The sequence below is a fragment of the Micromys minutus genome (assembly GCF_963924665.1).
Source record: "Micromys minutus genome assembly, chromosome: 14".
Lineage (NCBI taxonomy): Eukaryota > Metazoa > Chordata > Mammalia > Rodentia > Muridae > Micromys > Micromys minutus.
In genome coordinates this window covers 36342852-36365058 of record NC_137983.1, presented here as the reverse complement: position 1 = coordinate 36365058, position 22207 = coordinate 36342852, and the positions used below count along the sequence as shown (strand labels likewise).

The 22207-nt window shown below is 39.3% G+C and overlaps 1 protein-coding gene across 3 annotated transcripts in view; it reads right to left on the bottom strand.

Annotated features, from left to right (window-relative positions):
- The window catches only part of WRN (WRN RecQ like helicase), a 114527-nt gene that overhangs the window by 38082 nt on the left and 54238 nt on the right, over nucleotides 1-22207 (bottom strand). For all 3 annotated transcript variants that reach the window (XM_080928743.1, XM_080928744.1, XM_080928745.1), the window contains 4 exons: nucleotides 19375-19481; nucleotides 9694-9881; nucleotides 7325-7499; nucleotides 3598-3779 (listed from right to left, as the gene is read on the bottom strand). In XM_080928743.1, the coding sequence (XP_080784869.1) occupies nucleotides 3598-3779; nucleotides 7325-7499; nucleotides 9694-9881; nucleotides 19375-19481 (652 nt within the window). The remainder of the gene's footprint in view (nucleotides 1-3597; nucleotides 3780-7324; nucleotides 7500-9693; nucleotides 9882-19374; nucleotides 19482-22207) is intronic.

Here is a 22207-nt window from a genome sequence, read left to right as displayed (position 1 = left end):
AGAGTTCCATTGATAACTTTGAAGGCTTCCATTTTAATTTACGGCCTCATTCAATAGTTTCTAGTAAGCTTTCTAATACATGGACTTTTCACAGAAAATTCATCTTTTATTTTAATGGTTGTTTTCTGATAAAATCAAAATATGTAAGGAAAACTGAAAGAGGCTCATTATTCCTTGTGACCCTTCATCCCCAACACTCCAGTGGGAGCCTTCACCCCCCTCACTGCAGTGTGGGAGCCTTCACCCTCCCCACTCCAGTGGGAGCCTTCACCCCCCTCACTCCAGTGTGGGAGCCTTCACCCTCCCCACTCCAGTGGGAGCCTTCACCCCCCTCACTGCAGTGTGGGAGCCTTCACCCTCCCCACTCCAGTGGGAGCCTTCCTCCCCTCACTCTAGTGGGAGTCTTCACCCCCTTACTCCAGTGGGAGCCTTCACCCCCTTCACTCCAGTGTGGGAGCCTTCACCCCCCTCACTCCAGTGGGAGCCTTCCTCCCCTCACTCCAGTGGGAGTCTTCACCCCCTTACTCTAGTGGGAGCCTTCCTCCCCTCACTCCAGTGGGAGTCTTCACCCCCTTACTCTAGTGGGAGCCTTTCTCTCCTCACTCCAGTGGGAGCCTTCCTCCCCTCACTCTAGTGGGAACTGCATTCCCATCACTCCAGCGTGAGCCTTCACCCCTATCACTTCAGGGTGAGCCTTCATCCCCATTACTCTAGTGTGAACCTTTATCTATTCCAAAGCTGTCCCTCTGTATTGCAGGCACTTTGGAACAATAGTAAAGTATTAGAATTGAGTTTTTTTTCCTTGGTGAGTTATAATAATTTTTGTCACAATAATGAAGTTGATTATAACCATGAAATAACTGTAGCAGTATGTTTGTTTATATCTTTAAGCATCAGTGCTGCTGTAGATCATCACAACTGTTACTTTCTAGCCTCTGGTGACCAAATTCCATGAATTCAAATACCAGGCCATAAAATTTGCCAGGCAATATTGCCCATCTTACCAAGAATCAAAAGAGTCTGCACAAAATAAATTTTAGATGTTGCAACATAATATTCTGATTTAATATACAAGAGCTAAATGGTAATACTGAACTACACCACTAGGACTTCACTCACTAATGTTTGTAAAATCCAGCCTTCTGATTAATCAAAATATCTGTATACAGTTCTCTAGTCTAGAAAATACAAATGTACAAATGACCCGTTATTCTAAGATATATTGTCAATGGACAGCACCATTCACATGTATATTTTCTCTAAATCTGCTAAACTACAAACACTGACTCCTGGGCTACTATCCAATCTTCTACGTAATAGATCATAGACTTGTAAAAAATCAGTTTTATGTAGTTTCCTCATCCTTCTGAGATAGAACAAACAACACAGAAAAATGCCTATACTCAGAACTGTATCTTAGTATATTTAATTGGGATGAAATACATTTATTTGATTTTATCCATGTTCATTTCATCTGAGAAAAAGAAACTTAATTAAATATTTATTATTCTTCCTTTGCTACTACTAAATGAGTAATACAACTCATTTCACAAAAAAAAACCTCCCACAAATTTGAACATTTCTAAAATCATTAACATTACGAGAAATCAAAGATTTATGAGATTGAGATTAGTCTCCAAATTCTTCACTTTGAAACAAAAGATGGCAGTATCTACTGGGCATGACCACAAATACAATAAATATAATCATCGGGGCAATGCCTTTTTTATGGCTCTGCAGTAAGAAACACAAAAAATCACACACTAAAGGAACATAAAATTATGTAATAGTCTCTGAGGATGTGGCTCTACATATGCTTCTAGCATGAGGGAGGCCCAGGTTTGATACCCAGCATCACAAATCTAACAAGTAAATAAGCACTAGTTAAGATCACTGCATGGTCACTCAGACAGTTCTTCCCTTACTACAGAATTTTAGCATATGCTAGACTAAAACTTTGTTAATTACAGTCACCCTTACAGCTGAGACCCAGAAACCAGTTGTTTTCTTCTGGTTCAAAATCTTGATGGTACAAACTCCCCCTTAATCCTTGCTCTATCCTGTTTACCCTTCTACAGTTTTCCTCCTTTGTCTGTGGTACAGAGTAGCCTATCAGGGCTAAAGGATCGAATATTTCAGCTCTGCACCCACTAATTCAGCACTTGAGAGTCAGTCAACCCCAATCACTAAACACATCTAGACAATTTCCTTGCCATTATTCCTGACCATTACAGTGTGAAACTATTTACACATCATCTACTTTACAATGGATGCTATATGTGAGCTAGGAAGAATGTATGTAGGAGAATACATAGCCATATACAAATACTATGTTGTTTAGTCTAAGAGCCTGAGTACAGTGAGGTTGGGGTGGGGTGTTGTATCTTAAGGGACCCAGAACCAGTCACCATGGATACTAAGTAACAATTGCATGGATATTCTGGCACAACTATTATTTCCTGATCAATCTTAATGAGATAAACCACTCAGCTCATCTTTCAAAACCCATATAAACCTAACGATATCTACTGGTGAAATTGCATTATACAACTCAGACCTATAATGTTTCCAGCGTGTTAGCATAATGCAAAAGAAAATACGATCTGGTCTTAACCAAGTGATATTTGATATATTCCAAATTTAATAGTAGCTTGCATAGATGTGTTCTATCCAACTTGCTTTAAATTCGTTTTAAAAAGGCTTGATAGGTTCTGGTGCCTGGTCTGGAGAGATGGCTCAGCGGCTAAGAATGCTTGCTTTCAGGGGACCAGAGTTCAGCTCTATGTGTTGCAAAGTAAAATATACTGACTATTCCTAGAAAGTTCTTAGATTTTATAACAAACCTTTTTATTTATCTAATGCTATTCTTTTAGCTACCACGGCCTAGCTTACTCATCAACCTGGAGGATTGTTTAAAGATCCTTTATGTTGGCAGCTTCACTGGTTGAGCTGCACTGGCTTCTTTCTCTGGTTCCCTATAGATAACTGCTAAATAGTGTCCCTACAATTTTGGAAAATGAAGCTGTTTTTTCTAATATAATCTAACAGAGCGTAAGTGACAATTTAGTTAGTATTTAAGTAGGTAGTTTTCCTTTTCTTGAATTTAAACCATGAGCATATACTATTTTATGATACCACTCTGTCAATCCACTGTTACATGATTATTTAGGCGATTTTCAGTCTTTGAGCAGGGGCATGCACATACGGAACTAATCACAGAAACAATAGTAAAGAGTAAGCACCATTATAGCACTGGAAGGAAAAATTAGCAACATACACGGTACCTACTAAAATAAAAGGGAGTCGTATCACCTGAGAATTTCACGTGTGGGAACTGCTTACTGTACAACAGGGCCATAAGACCTCCATTATACAACCAAATAGAGTCCTGATCTTGTTAACTCCAACTGGATCGCCTCCTATGTGATAAGACTTACCGAAACAACTCTTCAGGGTTACTCTGTTAGTTTTGCTCACTTTTCAGTGGTGAACCCTTTAAATACACTTGGAGATCACTTGAAATTTTGGGCATTCCCTCAAATGCTTTCTAGCAAGGGAGAAAAGGAGTTTGTAAGGTGAAAACAATAAGCATTTTACCTAGTTGTATTAAAGTCTGCTGGAGCCCAGAGCAAGTGACAGGAACTCGGAAGTCCATCACGGCCAGCTCTACCAATTTCCTGGTAGTAGGATTCCATTTCCTTAGGAGCGCCATAATGAATAACTTTTCGAACGTCAGCTTTATTGATGCCCATTCCAAAAGCTATAGTAGCTACAACACACTGAGAATGAACAATGCAGAATAAAAATAAATCACATTTCAACTTAACTAAGACTTACAAAGTAAAATAACTTGCTCACTGTGGGAAGCCACTGTATTCGCCATTACAAGATGGTGCCCAGCCCGAAGGGAGGGTGGCCAGTTTTGAGATAAACAACCTAAGTGTGCATGCACGCCTGCCTGTTTTTGCTGAATCATGGTGACTCTGAGTATGCTAATTAGGGCGCACAGAATGCACCAATCAGGTGGTGGCACAGTCCTCCTAAGCATATATAAGGAGGGCTGGTTTCTGGGCTCGGGGTCTTTCGCTACTTCAATCAAGCCCGCAATAAACGCCTGTAGAAGGATCCTGTTGTGGCGCGTCTTCCTTGCCGGCGAGATAGGCGATCGCTACAGCTTACCAATGTAAAGCAAAATTAAATATAACTTTACTTACAGACTAAAGAGTAACCTATCCAAATACAGATTAAAGGTTGGTGACCATGAAATGTGACTTCTGTTCATCTCTAAGAAGGAGAAAATAAAGGAGTTTCTCTGGATACCCAAAGCTATGAGAAACTGTTTCTATAGTAAATAAAACTTCTGTGTTATTATCAAGTTTCAAGAGTCCTCTCCTGACGACAGAACGCATTATTCTAAGAATCATATCATTCAGTACTACAAAGTGAATGCAGCTAATGATACATCATTAAGACAGGTAAATACCAAGAGGATAAAACTGTCAGATGACCTAATGTGGATGAACCTACCAAAATACAGTTTATATGGTTGGGAAAAACTCACAGGAGAACTAGTGATGAGCACTCAGAAGAAAAAAAAAAACCTTTAATAACAAGAACATAAAAATATATGCAAATATATACATACATATGTAAGAACCATAACCATATACTATAAGGATTAAATAAGATGCTTAAGTTAATAGCCATACAACATCTAACCAGAGTTAAGATCTAAACCAACAGGGAAGGGAAAGGGTCCAGGGCTGCAGGGAGGGAAAAGGCAGGAACACAGACGAAAGGCTGGTGAACTTCCAGCATTTTTAGTGGGGAGTCAACAGAGAATCATAAAATCTGACAAAAATTAAGATAGCAGTGTAAGCAAATTATGTCAGAGTAGAGCAATAAACACCTCCAGAGTCAGAATGAAGACTTCGGAGAAGGGAGGGGAGAAGACGTCTCACTGAAGACACAACAGGAAAATGTAAGTGTTGTTAATAGCATTTGTTCTAGGATGGTGCAGGAGAATGACAGAAAGGAGAAAGGAGGAACACAGGAGATGAAAACAGGAAAGGATCCTGAACAAACCAGAGCAGGCAAAGTTTGGTGAAAGGGGACAATGGCACAGACGTGGAAAGTGCGAGCTGTGGACGAAGACGCCAGTTCAATCCGGCCAGCAGTTAGTAACCAATAACCGGATTATTTTTTCATCTGGTGTTAACTAATCTACTGTGGGGAGCCGAATGTGGACGCCATTACAAGATGGCGCTGGCTTCCACACCGTTTGAGGTAAACAACTCCATATATAGTAATGTTCCTGTCAGCTAAGGTGCTGCACCCTGCTCATGCGCAGTACATAACCTATCTCCAGCCAATCCCGAGGCCTCTGGTGTCGGCAGACTGGTGACAACCAATCATGGCAAGCCCGTATGCGCTTCTCCATATATATATATATATATATATATATATATATATAAAAGCGGACAGCTAGGGTAGTTCGGGCCCCTCGCTTCCTGCTCTCCCCTTCAACCAAGAGGCTCCCACAATAAAGCGTGATCTGAGAAGAATCCTCTGGTGGTGGTCGTCTTTCCTCACTGGTCGAGGAGCGTGCCGCAATCTACTAACCAGATTTTCAAACCACCCCTATACATTTTAGATGTAAATGAAAGCTATTTTACCAAATAAGTTATTCATCATTTCATTACAGAAAAAAGCCACCTTAAAAATGGCAAATGTAGGAAGAACAGAACAAAGGATTGGGATAAAATCTGAGAACAAAGAGTGATAAACAAACAGTAGAAAGGTAAAAGTACGTGGGATTTGAGTATACGCTACATAAAGGAAATTCCCTTTGTTTCTAAAATTATTAAATAGAAAATGGTTCTAAGCATCAGTGTAACATGTGAAGAGCTCTGTCACAGTCAGCCTCTGTGCCTGCCATAAAATAAAAGGTCATCGGAAAATGGTAGGAAACTATCCACTTAGAAATCATTACACTTACGAATTCTGAAGGCACTCAACAAACACTCAACAAAACGTAATCATTTCTAAGAGTCCAGACAATTCTATACTAATGATAACATGTATTTCACCATGCTAAGGAAGGAAAAGGTTTCAAAACATATGTGAAGCTTTTGAATTGTGACCAGAAAGGATTCTTCAGGACCAGCTGTTAGACAAAACACTACCTGATATATTAACTACTAACATAAACTTTAATTTTTATAATATGGATTCAAATTACTGACTTTTGGCATTAGAAAGAGAAAATACAGCAGTGCATGCACAAATGTAGGTAGGTAGGTGGGTAGGTAGATAGCCTTCAAAAATTAACTGTAAATGAGAGATCACTAGAGTTTTAAGCCATCTTTTAAGATATCAGTGCTTCAATCAATTTATACATTGGCAGTGTGCTGGTTTGAATGAGAAAGGCCCTCATAGGTTCATACATTTGGATATTGATCCACAGTTGGTAGAACTGTTTGAGAAGAATTGGGAAGTGTGTCCTTGTTGGAAAGGGTGGGCTTTAAGGCTGGTTTTAAGATTTCAAAAGCCCATGCCTCCAGCTAGCTCTCTCTGCACTTAAGCCATCAGCTTCTGCTCCAGCACCATGCTGACCACTCTCCACAGTGACCACAGCCCCCCTCTCTGAAACTGTAGGCCCCCAATAAAATATTTCTTCTGTAAATTGCTTTAGTCAGTAGCACAACAGAAAAGTACCTAAAGACAAGCAGTAAGCCAGATGCATCCAACAAAGTATCCTGTTGCTGAAATAATAAAAATATTAATAAATGTGCACAAAATCTCTCATAAGCATTAGAGCTGTTCCTACCATAGGAAAGAACAGGAAGAATGACAATAGATGCTTCTGGGTAGGAGGCAAGCACCATTACCCATGATCCTTCTCATTTTTAAGTTGGCCAACCACCCAACACAGCTTTCCTGTGAGGGTCTAACCTTCCCTCAGTGTCTCCTGACTGTGCCGTTCCTACTGCTAACCTTCCCTTTCAACTACTTCAAACTACTTCCTCTCTGAGCCCAGGAGGCACTCATGTGACAGTGTGTCTGCTCCTGCTGCTCCTTCCTGGGACTCTACAGCCAATTCCTTTGCCCTCATTGCCTTTGCCCTCGTGACCTACTGACCTGGTAAAGTTGACATACTTAGACTCTACTCAGATTTCATCTTCCTCAATGGCCACTCATTACAAAACCTACTTTGACAGAGCTTGTGTTGCTTCTCTGTGTAGCTCAGTAACAGATACTATTTGCTGTTTACATTAGTATACTTCCTAGGAAGAACTCAGAGTGAGATGGTCAGTCTGCGTACCTGAATTTCATCTCTCAGGAACCTATGATGGATGTCCTTCCTTTCGCTAGTTTTCATGCCAGCGTGGTATGCTTTGCAGGCTAAGTTCAGCTTCCCAAGCTCAGCAGTAACTTGTTCTGTCATTTTCCTCGAAGGACAATAGATGATGGTTGGACCTTCGAATTCCCAGGCAGAACTGTGGAGAGGGCAGGGAAGAGGTAGGGAAACAGAAAACAAACACACCTGTTACATATATGTTTAATCATAGTTTGGGATTCGTCTTTCATAATCTTTGTGTTCTACTAAGTAAAAGTCTTAAAGAAGTCAGAAGACCGAAAAACACTTCAACTCCCAGAAACTTCAAAACATTCTGGAAAGATAGTGTGGAGTGCATTGTATGAATGCGAAACCCTGGCATTCAGTAGTAGCCCAAATTAAAGTTAAAACCAGAAATCACTTTGTTTTAGAAAAAGTATTTCAAAACTTACAGAGTATGAATACAAATATGTCTAGAAAGGCTGCATAATAGATTAATCTTTTCTTGTTTAAGAGATAAGAGAACAGTTTCATTGTTGCATAAAGTTGTCTTGGAAATACATAAAGTAGCACCAAGGAGATAGATGTGTTATGAGAGATTATAGAAATGTAAAAATTAATCTCCATCACCAGAATTAATATAAATATGAGAAGAAGGCATTTACATAAGATATTGTAAGGCAAATGGTCCAAAAAAATGGAAAAATATAACACTATAAGAGAAGATGGAGGAAGGCACTTTTTAAAAGATATATAAAAATATCCATAGATATTAAAAATAATGTGCATTGAAAAGAACCAAAGAGGGCTGGAGCGATGGCTCAGTGGTTAAGACTGCTCTTCCAGAGGTCCTGAGTTAAAATCCCAGCAACCACATGGTGGCTCACAACCATCTGTAGTGTGATCTGATACCCTCTCCTGGTGTATCTGAAGACAGCTACAGTGTCCTTATATATAATAAATAAATAAATCTTTAAAAAAAAAAAAGAACCAAAGAGTAGGGGTTAGGGAAGTGTAGAAACATCCAGTTTAAAAGAAGCCTTGGACAGGAGAACTTTTCCACTTACTGGGAAAGAAACGTGTAACAACAGATTCAACAGATTCTAGTTGGAACAGCAAGCACTGCTCAGGTGTTACTTAAATTACTCCCTAATAAACATCCACAACGACAACTAGCCCTTTCTTAACCTAGGATCTGTCTTTCCATTTTCATCCTTCCTGGAAGAGGAAAATGCTGACAACGCTCTACGTTCTTACTTGCTGGGATTTGGTTTGTATTGGTATTGGCAGGAGAGAGTTACTTTGCACTATTCAGAATACTTCATATAATGAAAATAACAACTTTTCACTCAGCAGGCAGGACAGAGAATATGGCATTATAAAGGTGCTTAGCATACAAAATGAAACATAAAATGTATTTTAAAAGGTAAATCTTAGAGTACAATGAACAGTTTCATCAGCAAAACACAGACGGACACAGGGACTTGCTCATGCTAAAGGATTTAAGCAGATCACATGTGCGAAGTCTCTAGGACAGTCCTTGGAATATGTACAGACTTCACAAAGACTACTTTTTAAAGGTCCCTCTAACAGAGGTAGATCTTCTTTTAGTAAAGCAGACAGAAATCAGAAGAAATGCTCGTGTTTGCTCATTTAGTTGTAAATGATTAAAAGCATATATCCTATTTGAGTAACAATGTAAAAGAAAAATAATATCAGAAGAACTCGTTCCTGGCCACTTCCCTCCGCCCTTGTGAAATACAAATGCTTTGAAGTCCATGGGAGAGTGGAGAAAAAGGCCAATGGTCAGAGAAAACTGGAGCATAGCAATGTCTCATGGTCATGACAGGACCACTGCACTCATGAACTCCGAGTAGTCATGGTTGTCTGCACTAGGCCAAGCCTCCACCCCTAAGGGAGGGATGGATTGTAGACAGCTGATAGCTTCTGGGAGAGGAGAGTTTCCCTTGGGGATACAGCTCCTCACTAGCTGTCCATACAGCCGTGGATGCCCTCTACCCTCTATGAACAGCACCAATGAGAGCCGATGTGTTATTTACAATTGAAGGATGGCATGAAGTTGGGCGCAGGGAAGAGATAGGGTGGATCTGGGAGAAGTTGGGAGAGTAATAAGGGTGAATATGATCAAACTATATATATGAAATTCTAACAGAATTAGTGGAAACATTTCTATATGTGCTTCAATCTAGACCACTGAATTTATTATGAAGTATTACATTTAATTGGAACCAAGGTTACATAAAATTCAAAACCATTAAATGTATATCAATAAAGAAATAAAAATAGTAAAATATCATCTTTAAAAATAACTTCATCTATTGTTCTATCTTTACCTTGCCTTTTGGATGAGAAATGGCTTCAGGTCCTGAAGGATATTGCCTGTTTTTCGTCCAACTTCTAAGTACAGATTTGGCCGATCAAATCCAGTGCAGGTGATCTGAGGGTCTTTCAAGTTTAAGCACCGTATGATGTCTTCCCGGATCGAAGAGCTTGCGGTAGCAGAGAGCGCAATGACTGGAACCTGGGTGGAAAACAATGCAGATGGAGTTTTAAACGGCAGCCGACTCACTGACCTTCTCTGCCTTCTGGCAAGCCAACAGTCAGGACCATACAGGTTATGTCCAAGACACACTGTCCTTTCGATTTATTCAAATATTTATTTCTTTTGTCATATTGGGGACGGAACCCAGGACCTTTGGATATGTTTAGTGAGTGCTCTAACCACCCAGTTACATGCCCTGAGTAAAGAGGAAAAAAAATGCTTGTTATTAAAAGAAAACAGTTATATCCTACTTAGTTAAGTCAAACACTAAATCCACAAGATCTCAATGTAATTTATCTTGTCCTACTAAATTAAAACTACTTATTAGCCATTTGTATTTTAGTGCTAATAGAAGCAAAGATTATATTATATTCTTTTTTTAAATAACCTGTAACTCACAATACTTAAGTCCTGGCAGGGTTATAATTTAATAACCTAGCTATATAAAACAATTCATCTTTTATTTCATGAGAAGCTTTCTTCAAAATTATATTGGCATGTGGCTTTTCGTCTGCGAAGCGAGTCTCCAAACAGCCTGACAACCTCTCTTCAGTCCCACTGAGTTCTCGGTGCCATCTGATGTCCCAAACATGTGGAAAGTGACACGTATGACTGCCTGGGTCTTTAAGCAGCTGGCTCACAGGCTGTTCTGTAGCAGCTCTCGACAGGGTGAACAGCAAAATCAGGAAGCACACTAGGTAGGAGGAAAGCCACAACCATTCCCTTCAGAAATGCACAGGTATGCAAGCAAAATACCTCCCATGTGAATGTCTCACGTTTAATCACTATTATAATGGGACACACTCCACCATGCTGCCATGTCGTTATCAGGGAAACAAAGCTGTCTTAACACTTATTTCTAAATCACTAGCTATTCTACCACTAACTATTCAACTTTATTAAAAAATCTTTATTACCTGTAACAGACAGAGGAACCAACACCCCAAGAAAACTTTTCAAATGTACCTCATAAACTAATTTAACCATTCATCTTGTTTACAAGTATAAAAGCATGTGCAGTTTGCTAATTTGCAAAGAAATAGGTATACAATTTGACTTAAAATTAAAACACAATATAATCTCTTCCAGAATAAGTATGAACAAAGTACATTAAATACATTATTGGAATATAATGAAACTCATTATTTTGAACAATATAAATTAATAAAAATAAAAAATTTCAATATAAAATATTACCAATAAAAATAAAATAGATTCAGACAAAGCTTCAAGCATTATTTAATTTTTGTTAGCTTAGAAAAATAAAGCTTATTTTCAGTTATACACAGAAAGGAACAGTTAGGTGGCTGAAGGCACGACTCAGTGGGAAAATACTAGTCTGTCAAGGCTCTGGGTTTGGTCCTCAGCAGGAAATTAATTAAGAAACAGCTATTCTTGCAATTAAAGTAACTTAATTAGATTAAAACATATCCAAAGCCATACAAAAATAAACTAATTCAGTGAAACCAAGTAATTAGGATCATTTTTTTTGTTTTGTCTATTTTTAAATTTGTGAAACCACTTAAAACTATAAGCCCACATTAATCTTCAGGCTAATAATCAGCCTGTTCTCTATGTTGGGAATGTATATGTAATGATTAAGTCATGCAAAGCCCTGATTTTGAAGAAATCAGATTCTCTAATCAAGCATGACGATGATGATTAATGGTCAATATGAGACACTGTAACAGACACAAGGCTGACAATAAGGACTCCTGGGGTTTAGAGAACCCCGTCAGAGGCGGTGGCACATGCCTGTGATTCCAGCAGTCAAGAGGGTGAGGAAAGCAGAGCAGGGTTGGAGTTTGTCCCCAGCTACACAGTGAAACCCTATCTAAAAAACAAAACTAAAACTAAAAATCAAAAAGACATTTTAATTAACATTTTAAAAAGAAATATTACAGGCTGGAGAGATGTCTCAGTGGCTAAGAACACTGACTGCTCTTCCAGAGGTCCTGAGTTCAATTCCCAGCAACCACATGGCCCACAACCATCTGTAATGGGATCCGATGCCTTCTTCTGGTGTGCCTGAAGACAGCTACAGTGTACTCAAATAAATAAAATAAATAAATCTTTTTTTTTAAAGAGGAATATTACAATGTCTTAGGAGTTTACATTTTTAACCTTACATGAACAAGTAATTTTTATTGCTATAAAAAGTTTTTATCAAACACTCTGCAAATGCACTAGGAAACTCACTGCTTAACTACACGTACAGATAAGGTAGAAGTTTTTAGGATATAGTCCATTTGAAACAAGACACTGACAAGGTTTCCTTTTATTAGAAACAGACTAGGCTTTCTTAATAGGAATATGCTCTATGAGCAGACAAATAGCATGTTTATGAGAGTAAGAGAGAGAGAGAGAGCATCACATTCATTTTCCAAAAGCTAGTAGAAAAAGGCTGGACAAAGCATGTCCAGCAGGGAGACACTCCAGCAGGGAGCTGTGTCCGACGCCCAGGATTCATGTTCTTCTCTTGTCACTTACTAGATGTATACCACGCTGTTTAACCCCTAAGCTGCTAGGTCTTGCCTCCATAAAGTGGCTACACATCAAACCGTAAATAGCAAATGAGACAGAACACCACACTGTGCTAAGTGGGCTGGCTCAGTTGTAAGTGTTTGTTGTATAAACACAATGACCTAAATTCAAGTCTCAATATGTATATACATATGTGTGTATATGTGAGTATGTATACTACATATATGCCGGGGTCAGCCTTGGCTGAGGGCAGGGTCTACAGAAGGGTGGATGCAAGGGAAGGAAGCGTAAGTATAACAGAAGAGCAGCAAATATCCAATGAGGCCAGTGAAGGGTTGTCCAAGGACTGGAACTTCATCCAACAGTGTCCTCAAGATGCTGGGCATTTCCATGTGCACATATATATGTGCACACACATATCTAGATGTTTTGATACATACTTGAAGTGCCAGTTTGTAATACTGGCACCAGGTAGATGATCTCCGCGAACTGCCTGCCTTCCTGAACAGATTTGTCAAACCAGAATTTTATTGATAGACCACCCTTGCTTAAGCTGATCAACATTTTAAGAACCAAAGAAAGAGGACAATGGTCTTATGCCAAATATAAAAGAAACAAATATCCCTGGGCTCCCTGGTCAGCCAGTCCATCCCACTTGGCGAGCTCCAGGCCAGTGAAAGATTCTATCTCTGAAAGACAATCTGGATTGTGTCTGAGGGACAACACCCAAGAATGACCTGTATCTTCCATACACACATGAACTCCACATATATGTATCTGCACACAACACACATAAAAATATACACAAAAACAGGCTAAGCGCTTAATGTTATTCAGAATATAGAGAGCCAGTACCTAAAAAGGTTCCATCACAACTAGTGTAGTCACAAAACAGTGGAAGAGATTTCTTTCTGCGTGGAGATGTCAACAGTGGAAAATGTCAGTGCCAGCACATTCCCCACTGACTCTGGCAAGGCACAGCTTAAGAAAAAGTGAAAGGAGAGAGACAGAGCTACACGGTTGCCAGATCTTTCGGTAAAAACTTCTATTTTTCTTATAAGATCCTCAGGCTAGCAGAAAAGAAAACTGTAAACTCACTACAACATTCCAAAGACATAGTAAGGAATATTGCTATTACAACTAAAAAGTAGAATAAAAACAACAGTTATGAAAACTAATGTGAATAGAACAGATCCCTCCGAAGTTTGCAGCATTTTATAATGTGAAAACTTAGGTCAAGGACAGTACTTACAAAGAGCACATAGGCTGGTACTGAGAATGGAACCATATACCCTCCTTTGATGGGCCACTTCTGTCATCTTTATGGCTACAGAACAATTATAAATAGTGTAGCCTGCTTAACTTTGAGAAGAAAACTGGTCACATGCTAAATTATATTGGTGTCTACTAATAATCAGGTTCTTAGCACAACGAATTTGTTTTTTAAGTTGGCTAGCCTTGATTTCCTTGGTAAGGGACCAGTTGTTGACAAAGTAAGCAACAAAACCTAATAAATACAATGCAGATTAATCTTACGGCACTGTACCTTTAGGTGAATCTTAGTTATATCTCCATGAAACAATGGTTGAGAGAAAATATATCTATCTATCCCTTTTCTAAAGTGGACCACGTAACTACTTCACACTGCATGATGCGCACAGATTTTAGTTAATCTCTTATTCCAGTTGCTTAGTGCCTATCATTCTGATCTCTTTAATGGGTCCTTATGAGAAATTAATGGGAAGAGTCAATATACCTCTTGGTCTTCAGAAACGTGTCTCCCGGTTATACATAAACGTTGAAGGCTATGCAGAACTTTCAGCAGGCTGCTCCTTTTGTGATTCCTTCCAAATAGGCTCTCTGTGTTCACTGCTTGGTGGTTTCAAGCATTCTTAGACTTGCTATACTACTTGGGCATAGTGAATCCAACAGTAACCCCAGTGTAACAGGATCAACAGTAAGATCAAGGTCAATAAGTAAACCCATATCCACCAGGTGGCGTTTCTTACCACCCGCTGGCAGTCAGTCCTTAAGACCCCAGGGGGAAAAGGATCCTCAGCCACTGCTGAAGAACAACCTGCAAGACTCTCAACGGAAGGGTTATGCTGTGTAATCACTGGAAGAACTGAAAATGATCTCATTATGTCCAGAGTTAGATATAATAAAAGATTTAATTCCACCTGAAGAGTATTTGAGAACCGCTTAAAATATTTAAAACTCCTTTAACGCAATCTTAGACTCAAAGGCCTAAGAAAGGATTACAATAGATGCCTTCTTGATTTCCAATTCCACAGCTCTCTCTGTCTCATTAAATCATCCTAAGTTGGTGGGAACCAGTCCCTCAGAGCGGTGCTCAGTGACCTGCCTGCACTGTGGGACACTTCACTTGCCCCCATGTGTGACGGAGCTGAAGGCACTACTCAATTTCTGTATGGCCTGTACCGTTCTATGCATGATATAAAATTTGTTTCTATTGCTTTTCTTTCCTGGATGTGAATCTCAACTCCCTCGCTGGACTAAGAGCCGGACTGTGAGCGACCTAAGGGCAGATAATATAGTTTGTGTCTTTCAAATCATGTGTTGAAATCAGCATAGTATATTATATATAGCTATTTATTACCCAACTTTTTTATAACTACCTCTATAGGAAAGTTACTTTGCTAATTCCCAGTTTTCTGGCCAGAATTAGTTAATTGATTTGTGTAATTGTTGAGCAACTGCTATGAGTCAGATACTACCCCTGCTTACACAAACCAAAAGGAAATAAAAAATTCCCTCTCATTATGGTTTAAATCAAATTGCCTTATCTGTGTATAGGAGGGTGACTCTCCAGGTAATAGACCCAACCACTGAGAGGTGCCTGAATAATGACACTGTAACCCGACCTAGTAGTTTAATTCAGTGATGGATTCCACTAAGAATCTGATGCCATCACTTGGGCATGAAAGTGAAAGACTACATAACATAAACCTCAGTGAGATGTGATGCTGTCTGTTTGTGCCTTTATTGGATAAAATGGCATACTGCCCAGAAGACACAGACCTGTGAGACAGATTCAGAAGGATCATTTCAAACGCTGTATTGAAATAGACTGAAGAGGTTCTTGGAATAGCCTACATAAAGGACGATGTACAGCAGCAGCAGGGATATGGCAGGGACCAACGGAGAGGTGACTAGTGTCTGTATAGACTTGGAAGATCACTCACAGGATTTCCTTATTGGTGAAATGTATGGTGCAGGGTGGTAAAATAAAAGAGTTACCAGGCAGAGTGAGTGGTACACACCAGGCACTGGGGACACTGAGGCAGAAGGATCTTTTGCTTAGTCATGGCTGCATAGCAAAACTCTCTCGTGCTGCTATGAAACAAGGTGAGAGAGTCTGAGGGAAAAGTGGACGGTGTAGGAAGAACATCAGTAGTCAGTTTTGGATGGGTTAAGTTTGAGATACCTATTAGGAACCCAAAGTGCAAACCTTTACATTGCAATTATGTGTATATACATATCCTATAAATCTCCTATAATGTGTGTAATTTATATTCAATAAAACTGCTAAAACAAAATGTAGTGCTGTCAGTAGGCAGAGGAACTCAGTCACGTCTTGGTGGTAATAATCCAAGTTGTATATTTAAGAGTTCTCTATAATTGGATGGTATTTGAGCCCAGAAGAGAGGGAATAAGTCTAAAACAGTGTATCAGGCATGCTAACCTCAATAAGACAAGAAGGTACAAAAGAACAGGAAAGACTTGAGGAGAAGGGCATGCTGGGAAAATAAAGAAAAGAAGAGAAATGTGTTGTCCTTTGACAATGGAAGGAATATGATGATATTTGTGGCTAACTTAATGAACGGTCCTGAAGGCTAACTGAGACACAAGTGTCTAACCTGAGGCAGACACACACTTCGACCTCAAAGTACATTAGTTTTATTCTCCTTTGATATTATCGGCTAGCTGTAGCATTAAGATTTTGCTGCTATTGTTGACTTGTTTACCTAATCACTGCCTAAGCAAATCTTTATGAGAAAACCCAGACAGGAAGAAGAAATTTTAAACATAGCAATTTGCTATTAATATGTAAGATAAGTGACCAGTGAAACTTAGTCAGACAATCTCACCAAAAGAATGAGCACTTTCAATGTTTTTCTTGGTTTAACCCATTTAACTGTGAAGCTTATGCACACTGTCTTTCTATCACCGGACCTAAATATATAAATATAGGACAATTCCTTAATTCAATCAAAATCAATTCAAATAGCAGACTAGAGACAAAAGAGAGAAAGAAAGAAAGAAAGAAAGAAAGAAAGAAAGAAAGAAAGAAAGAAAGAAAGAAAGAAATCTACCACCAACAACAGCAAAAAAAACAAAACCCAAAAGGCTGACATAAACACATTCAAACGATTTTCAACAAGAGGCAAAAGCAGTTAAGTAGATAAAAGCCCTCTTTTCACCCAGTTGGGGTAGGAGTGGGCTTCCTGGGTCTTCTCTGTCCTACAGTGTGGGATCAGACACAGTCACTGCGCATCACAGACACAAGCTCATGTCTTCACACTTGCACATCGAGCTCTTTACCTGCCATGACATCTCTGCACCCTCTCAGACCTAAATTTATATTATTCATATTTTAGGAAAAACTACAGGAACAAAATGTCAAGATCTGAGACTGAGAAAAAAAATCCATAAGAAAATTAATGTTCTGGATTTTATCCAATTTATAATTTTTCTTCATAAAATACTGTGAAAATGGGAGAAAAATAAAATCTATAAAGAAATATTTACAAGCTAAATATATCTGACCAAGAACTCACATTCATAAACATTTAATTCTTAGGAGTTAACAGAGAGACTGGGAGATTGCTCAGTAAGTATTAGGACCTGAGCGCAGATCCGGGGCACCAACATTAAAGCCAGGCACAGCATGCACACCTAGGAGCCTGGTGTTCCAGAGTAGAAAAAACCCAGGGACTTGGTGGCCTGCTAGTCTAGCAGGAGCTCCCTGTGAGAGACTGTGCTTCAAATAAAGCAGGGTAGAGAGGAAGACAGCAGCGTCAAAAGGGGCTGCGCTGTAGAGCACACCACACAGGTGCACGCACATAAGCACAAACCTACCTACCCACCTCTCTCTCCCTCCTCTCTCCATTCTCCCTCTCCCTGTCTCCCTCACTCCTTTCCTTCCCCTCCCCTTTCTTTCCTTCCATCCTCCCCCAACACTTAACAAAAAACAAAACAACAACAACAAAAAATAAAACAATTAAACTAGGTATTTAACCAAGTAAGAAGCACACAAAAGATGTTCAATACGACTAGCTATTAGAGAAATGCAAACTGAATACACAAACTGCCACCCCACTGCTATCATAACTGCTAAAACATCACAAAGACAAAACAGTGGCCAGAAAGAGAAGAAGCTATTGTCCTAAGCTGCTGGGGATGGCATAATACAAAAAGGTGCAGTGTCTAGAAAGAAGCACTGGGGTCTTCCTTAAAATGAAGCCAACACTCTCCACAGGACCCAGAACCTGCGATCCTGCCGTTTATCCCAATAAACTAAAACTTAAGTTCACATAAGTTTATCTCAGGCTACATAACCACGGACCTACTGGAGGACGCTGGGAATATATACAAGTGTTTACAGTAGCTTCAGTCATAATACCCTAAATCCAACAAACAACCCAAAACTTTCTATAAACTGTGATGAGTAGAAATAATGTGGGCTACAGCCCATTTTACAATGGCCCATTAGTGAAGAACACAAAGTAACTATATTTTTATGGACTAATTAAGAAAAGAGAATGAAAGAAATGTATATCAAAGCTATACTACACACTACACACACCCCCTCTCCATCCACTACATACCCACCCCCTCCATCCACCCACCCCCTCCATCCAGTAAGCACAGCCCCCTCCATCCACTACACACCCGCCCCTCCATCCACAATGGCTTTTTCTGATTTCAGATTCCTCTGACCACCCACAGACTGAATATACTAAATAAAAAGTTATAAAAAAAATCTTTCTCCCAAGACACGACAGTCTTGACTGTGCTGGGACTCACTCCATAAACCAGGCTGCCCTCAAACTCACAGAGATCCACCTCCTCTGCCTTCTGAGTGCTGGGATTAAAGGTGTGCTCCACCAGCTCCCTGCAGTTTATGAGTTTGGAATTGTGTGGCGTTCTGAGTTACACGATAGAATTCTGCACTGGACTCTCAGTCTATCGCGCCGTCTCCCCATGGAGGAATGAACCCCGGGTCCAGAGAATCCACACAACTCATGCTCTCCCCCATTAGCTATCCACGAGCCACCTCAATTACCAGACACACAGTTAAGCTAGGAAATGCTTGTGATTGGGTGTCGCAAACTCTACTTAATCATGATCCACACAGTCAAGAATAATGATCGTGGCCATTTTTGCTATAGTATATTATCATAGATACTCATTTATAAAATCCTTCCACTGTGCATAGTGTACATTGAGAGGGGTGTTTCCCTGCATCCACGGGTTCTTGGAACTGCATCCCCTGTCACTAAGGAACAGTAACTGCCATCTTTAACTGGCATGTTCAAAACTTGTTTTCCAGCTTTTGTCCCAGAGACAAGCATTCAACCTGCGCCCTGACAGTAGGAATGTGACAACTCAAAGTCGCACACAAACTGAAAACACTGAGACATTTTTGTGATGTTTTAATACCACAATTTTACAGCTCTTGAGGGTGAACCTTGTAGGTGACACATGAATAGTTCAATGTCAAAGGTTGGCCACTCCTGTTATTGATAATAATTATTATTGTTTCTTAATAAGCTACGTGCAACCTCAAAAGGAAGCCCCCCTTTTCACATCTGGACATTACCCAGTCCTGGAAGGCACTTAATGAAAATGTCACTTCAAGACAGTACATTTGAGGCTGGGGGTTTAGTCTGGTGGCCGAAGCCCTGAGATCAATCCTCAGCTGAGAAGGGTGGGTGGGGGCATCAGATCTGGGAAAGCTTACCAATGGAAGTGCTGTCTTAAGAGAGCCCAGCATCCTGAAAGAACTTCTAAAATCATGACCCCACTCAGAAATGCAGTGAGCCTCATCCACAGCAATGAGTGTGATACCTACACAAAAGAAAATACACAGGGAAGAATAAGACTCAAAAAGAAAAAAATGCTACATAAGTCAATATTGTTTTGTTCCTATTAGAATATACACCTTACAAAAGTATAAGCCAAATACAAGTATTTGGCTCAAATATACACATCTGTAAGAAGCATAAGTATTACTAGATAACATCAATTCATAATTCAGAATAGGAGGCCAGAAGAGAAATGAATAAGAGAGGTTAGCATAAAGGAAATATTTGCATCGTAATTCAAATAACATTCTCTTTCCACTTTCATTACTGTTCCTCAAAGACATAAATTGCTTACTATGACTTTGTTCCAAAATTATCACTTATAAACCATCTGCAACAATGTCATTTCAAAAGAATAGTGCTATTTCTTTTTGGTAATAATGTTAATCTTATCTCATAGGTTAGCTATCAACAGAGACAAAAAGTCAGCACATTTCTACTGAGATGAAGTCCGTCATTATCCACAGATCATAATGCAGGAAGTTCCTCAGAGATGCCAATAACTGAAGACAAGATGACATCCACATTGTCTAACACAAAACTAATTCCCAGTGAGGGCAAAGGAGGCAGTAAAAAGGAACATAACCCTCCACTCTGCCTCACACCATACACTAAAACAAAATCAATGGTGTCTTAATGCATTTTAAATCATCATCAATCAAAACATTTTCAGACATTTCAAAGAACTGACTGGTAATGCCTTTACCCTTATCAAATTAATACTTTTAAGAGAAAAGTAACTTTTGTTATATGCTAATATATTCTATCAGTGACTTAAAACATGTGCTTTAGAATTTGATTGGCTGTACACAAAGCCTTGAGCAAGTTACAAATTATTTTAGTTCTCACTTTCCTCAAAACTACAACATGGAGCTACTGAGAAGACTCCAAGTAAAAGCCTGAGAACTTGAGTTCAACCCTCAGAAACCACAGAGAGAACTGACCCCACTGTTCTCTGACCTCTACAAACACACTGTGGTAGTACACACACACACACACACACACACACACACACACATACAAACACACACACACACACACACACACACACATCACCACCACCACCACCACAACCATCAGCACCACCAATACAAGCAGCATCATAAGTAAAATAATACACAGTAGGTAGTTACAGCACCTAATACTTCTTACTACTCTAAGGTTAAATTAGAACAGTCACATAAAATACTCAGGTAAGGCCAGGTACCCAAAAAGAGCTTAATAAAAATATATGTCAGTTGTTATTGCTACATGGCCATTGTGACTTAAAGCCCTTCTAAGAGTCAATGTGGTAACATATGCATCTAATTACAGGACCACAAAGTTCAAGCCACAAAGTTCAAGACTTGCCTGAGCTACAGGAGGCCCTATCTAAACATAAGAACTAAATTAACCCTTTCCTAGATAACTAAAATACATTTGACCTCAAGGATCTCACAATTCAGAAGAGTAAACAGAAGAAACAACAGCAATTCACTGAGATTATGTGCTACACCCACGCCCTTAGACTAGGAGAAGGAAGAAAGGAAAGAAGCAAATGTTGATTGTATCACCACTGAGTGACTGTGGAAATTCTGCTGTTATTCATACACTTATTCTGAGTGTAGAAATTAAAAAGGCTAGATTTTAGGTTAAATGAGTTAGAAGCCTTTAGTTTCGTATCTGTCAAGCAGTTAATAGAGTTGAACTTTGACCTGCATGGTTAGTTCAGACAAGCTTTGGTAAAATTCACTTTGGATGCAAAAGTTCAAATGTCTCCTCAGGTCCTGTACAAATTTTATTTAGGCATCTGTCATTCAAGTCTCATTACCAAAGTTACAGACAATTACAATTGCACCTGGGAAGGCACCCCATAGAAAACTATGCTTGCTATTTCTGTTATAGATCCAGACTCCTTAAAAAAAATTTAACATTTACCAAAAAATGACAAATCTGATTAGTTAAATGTCAGGCTACTGTACAAATAACATCCCAAGTATATTCATTTTATAGGCATTTTACAGTTTCCTACAAACAAAAGCCAGTGGGAAATACTTTTAAAATAATTTTCATTTTGCTTATCCCCTTTTCTAAATCACCCAGAGAAAATACTTTTATGTATTAAATGCAAAGAATTATGCTCTGGTGATGAAAAACTTATACATGTTATTTGGTTTTATTTGCTTGCTTGTGTGTATGTTTTTAAAACAGAAGGGAGTTCAGACTATCTGATCCTCCTAAATCATACTCCTCAACATATTCAGAGGGAGGGAGAGAAAGCAAAGAAGGAAGGAAGGAAGGAAGGAAGGAAAGAAGGAAAGAGAGAGAAAAAAACAATAACACAAAACATACAGGACTGGAGAGATGACTCAGTGGTTAAGAGCACTGACTGTTCTTCCAGAGGTCCTGAGTTCAATTCCCAGCAACCACATGGTGGCTCACAACCATCTGTAATGAGATCTGATGCCCTCTTCTGGTGTGTCTGAAGACAGCTACAGTGTACTTATATATAATGAATAAATCTTTAAAAACAAAACAAAACATACAATGATGTCTGGGGTGAGCAAAAGGAAAAGGTAAAAGCTCTTCTCCATGCCTGAAACCCATATAGTTGACAGAGAAGGCCATCTCCCCTTCTCCTACAAGTTATCCTCTGACTGAAAACACCAACACACAGAGTAAAAATAAAAATAAATTAAACTGAATGAGGTTTGAACCCATGCCTGGAAT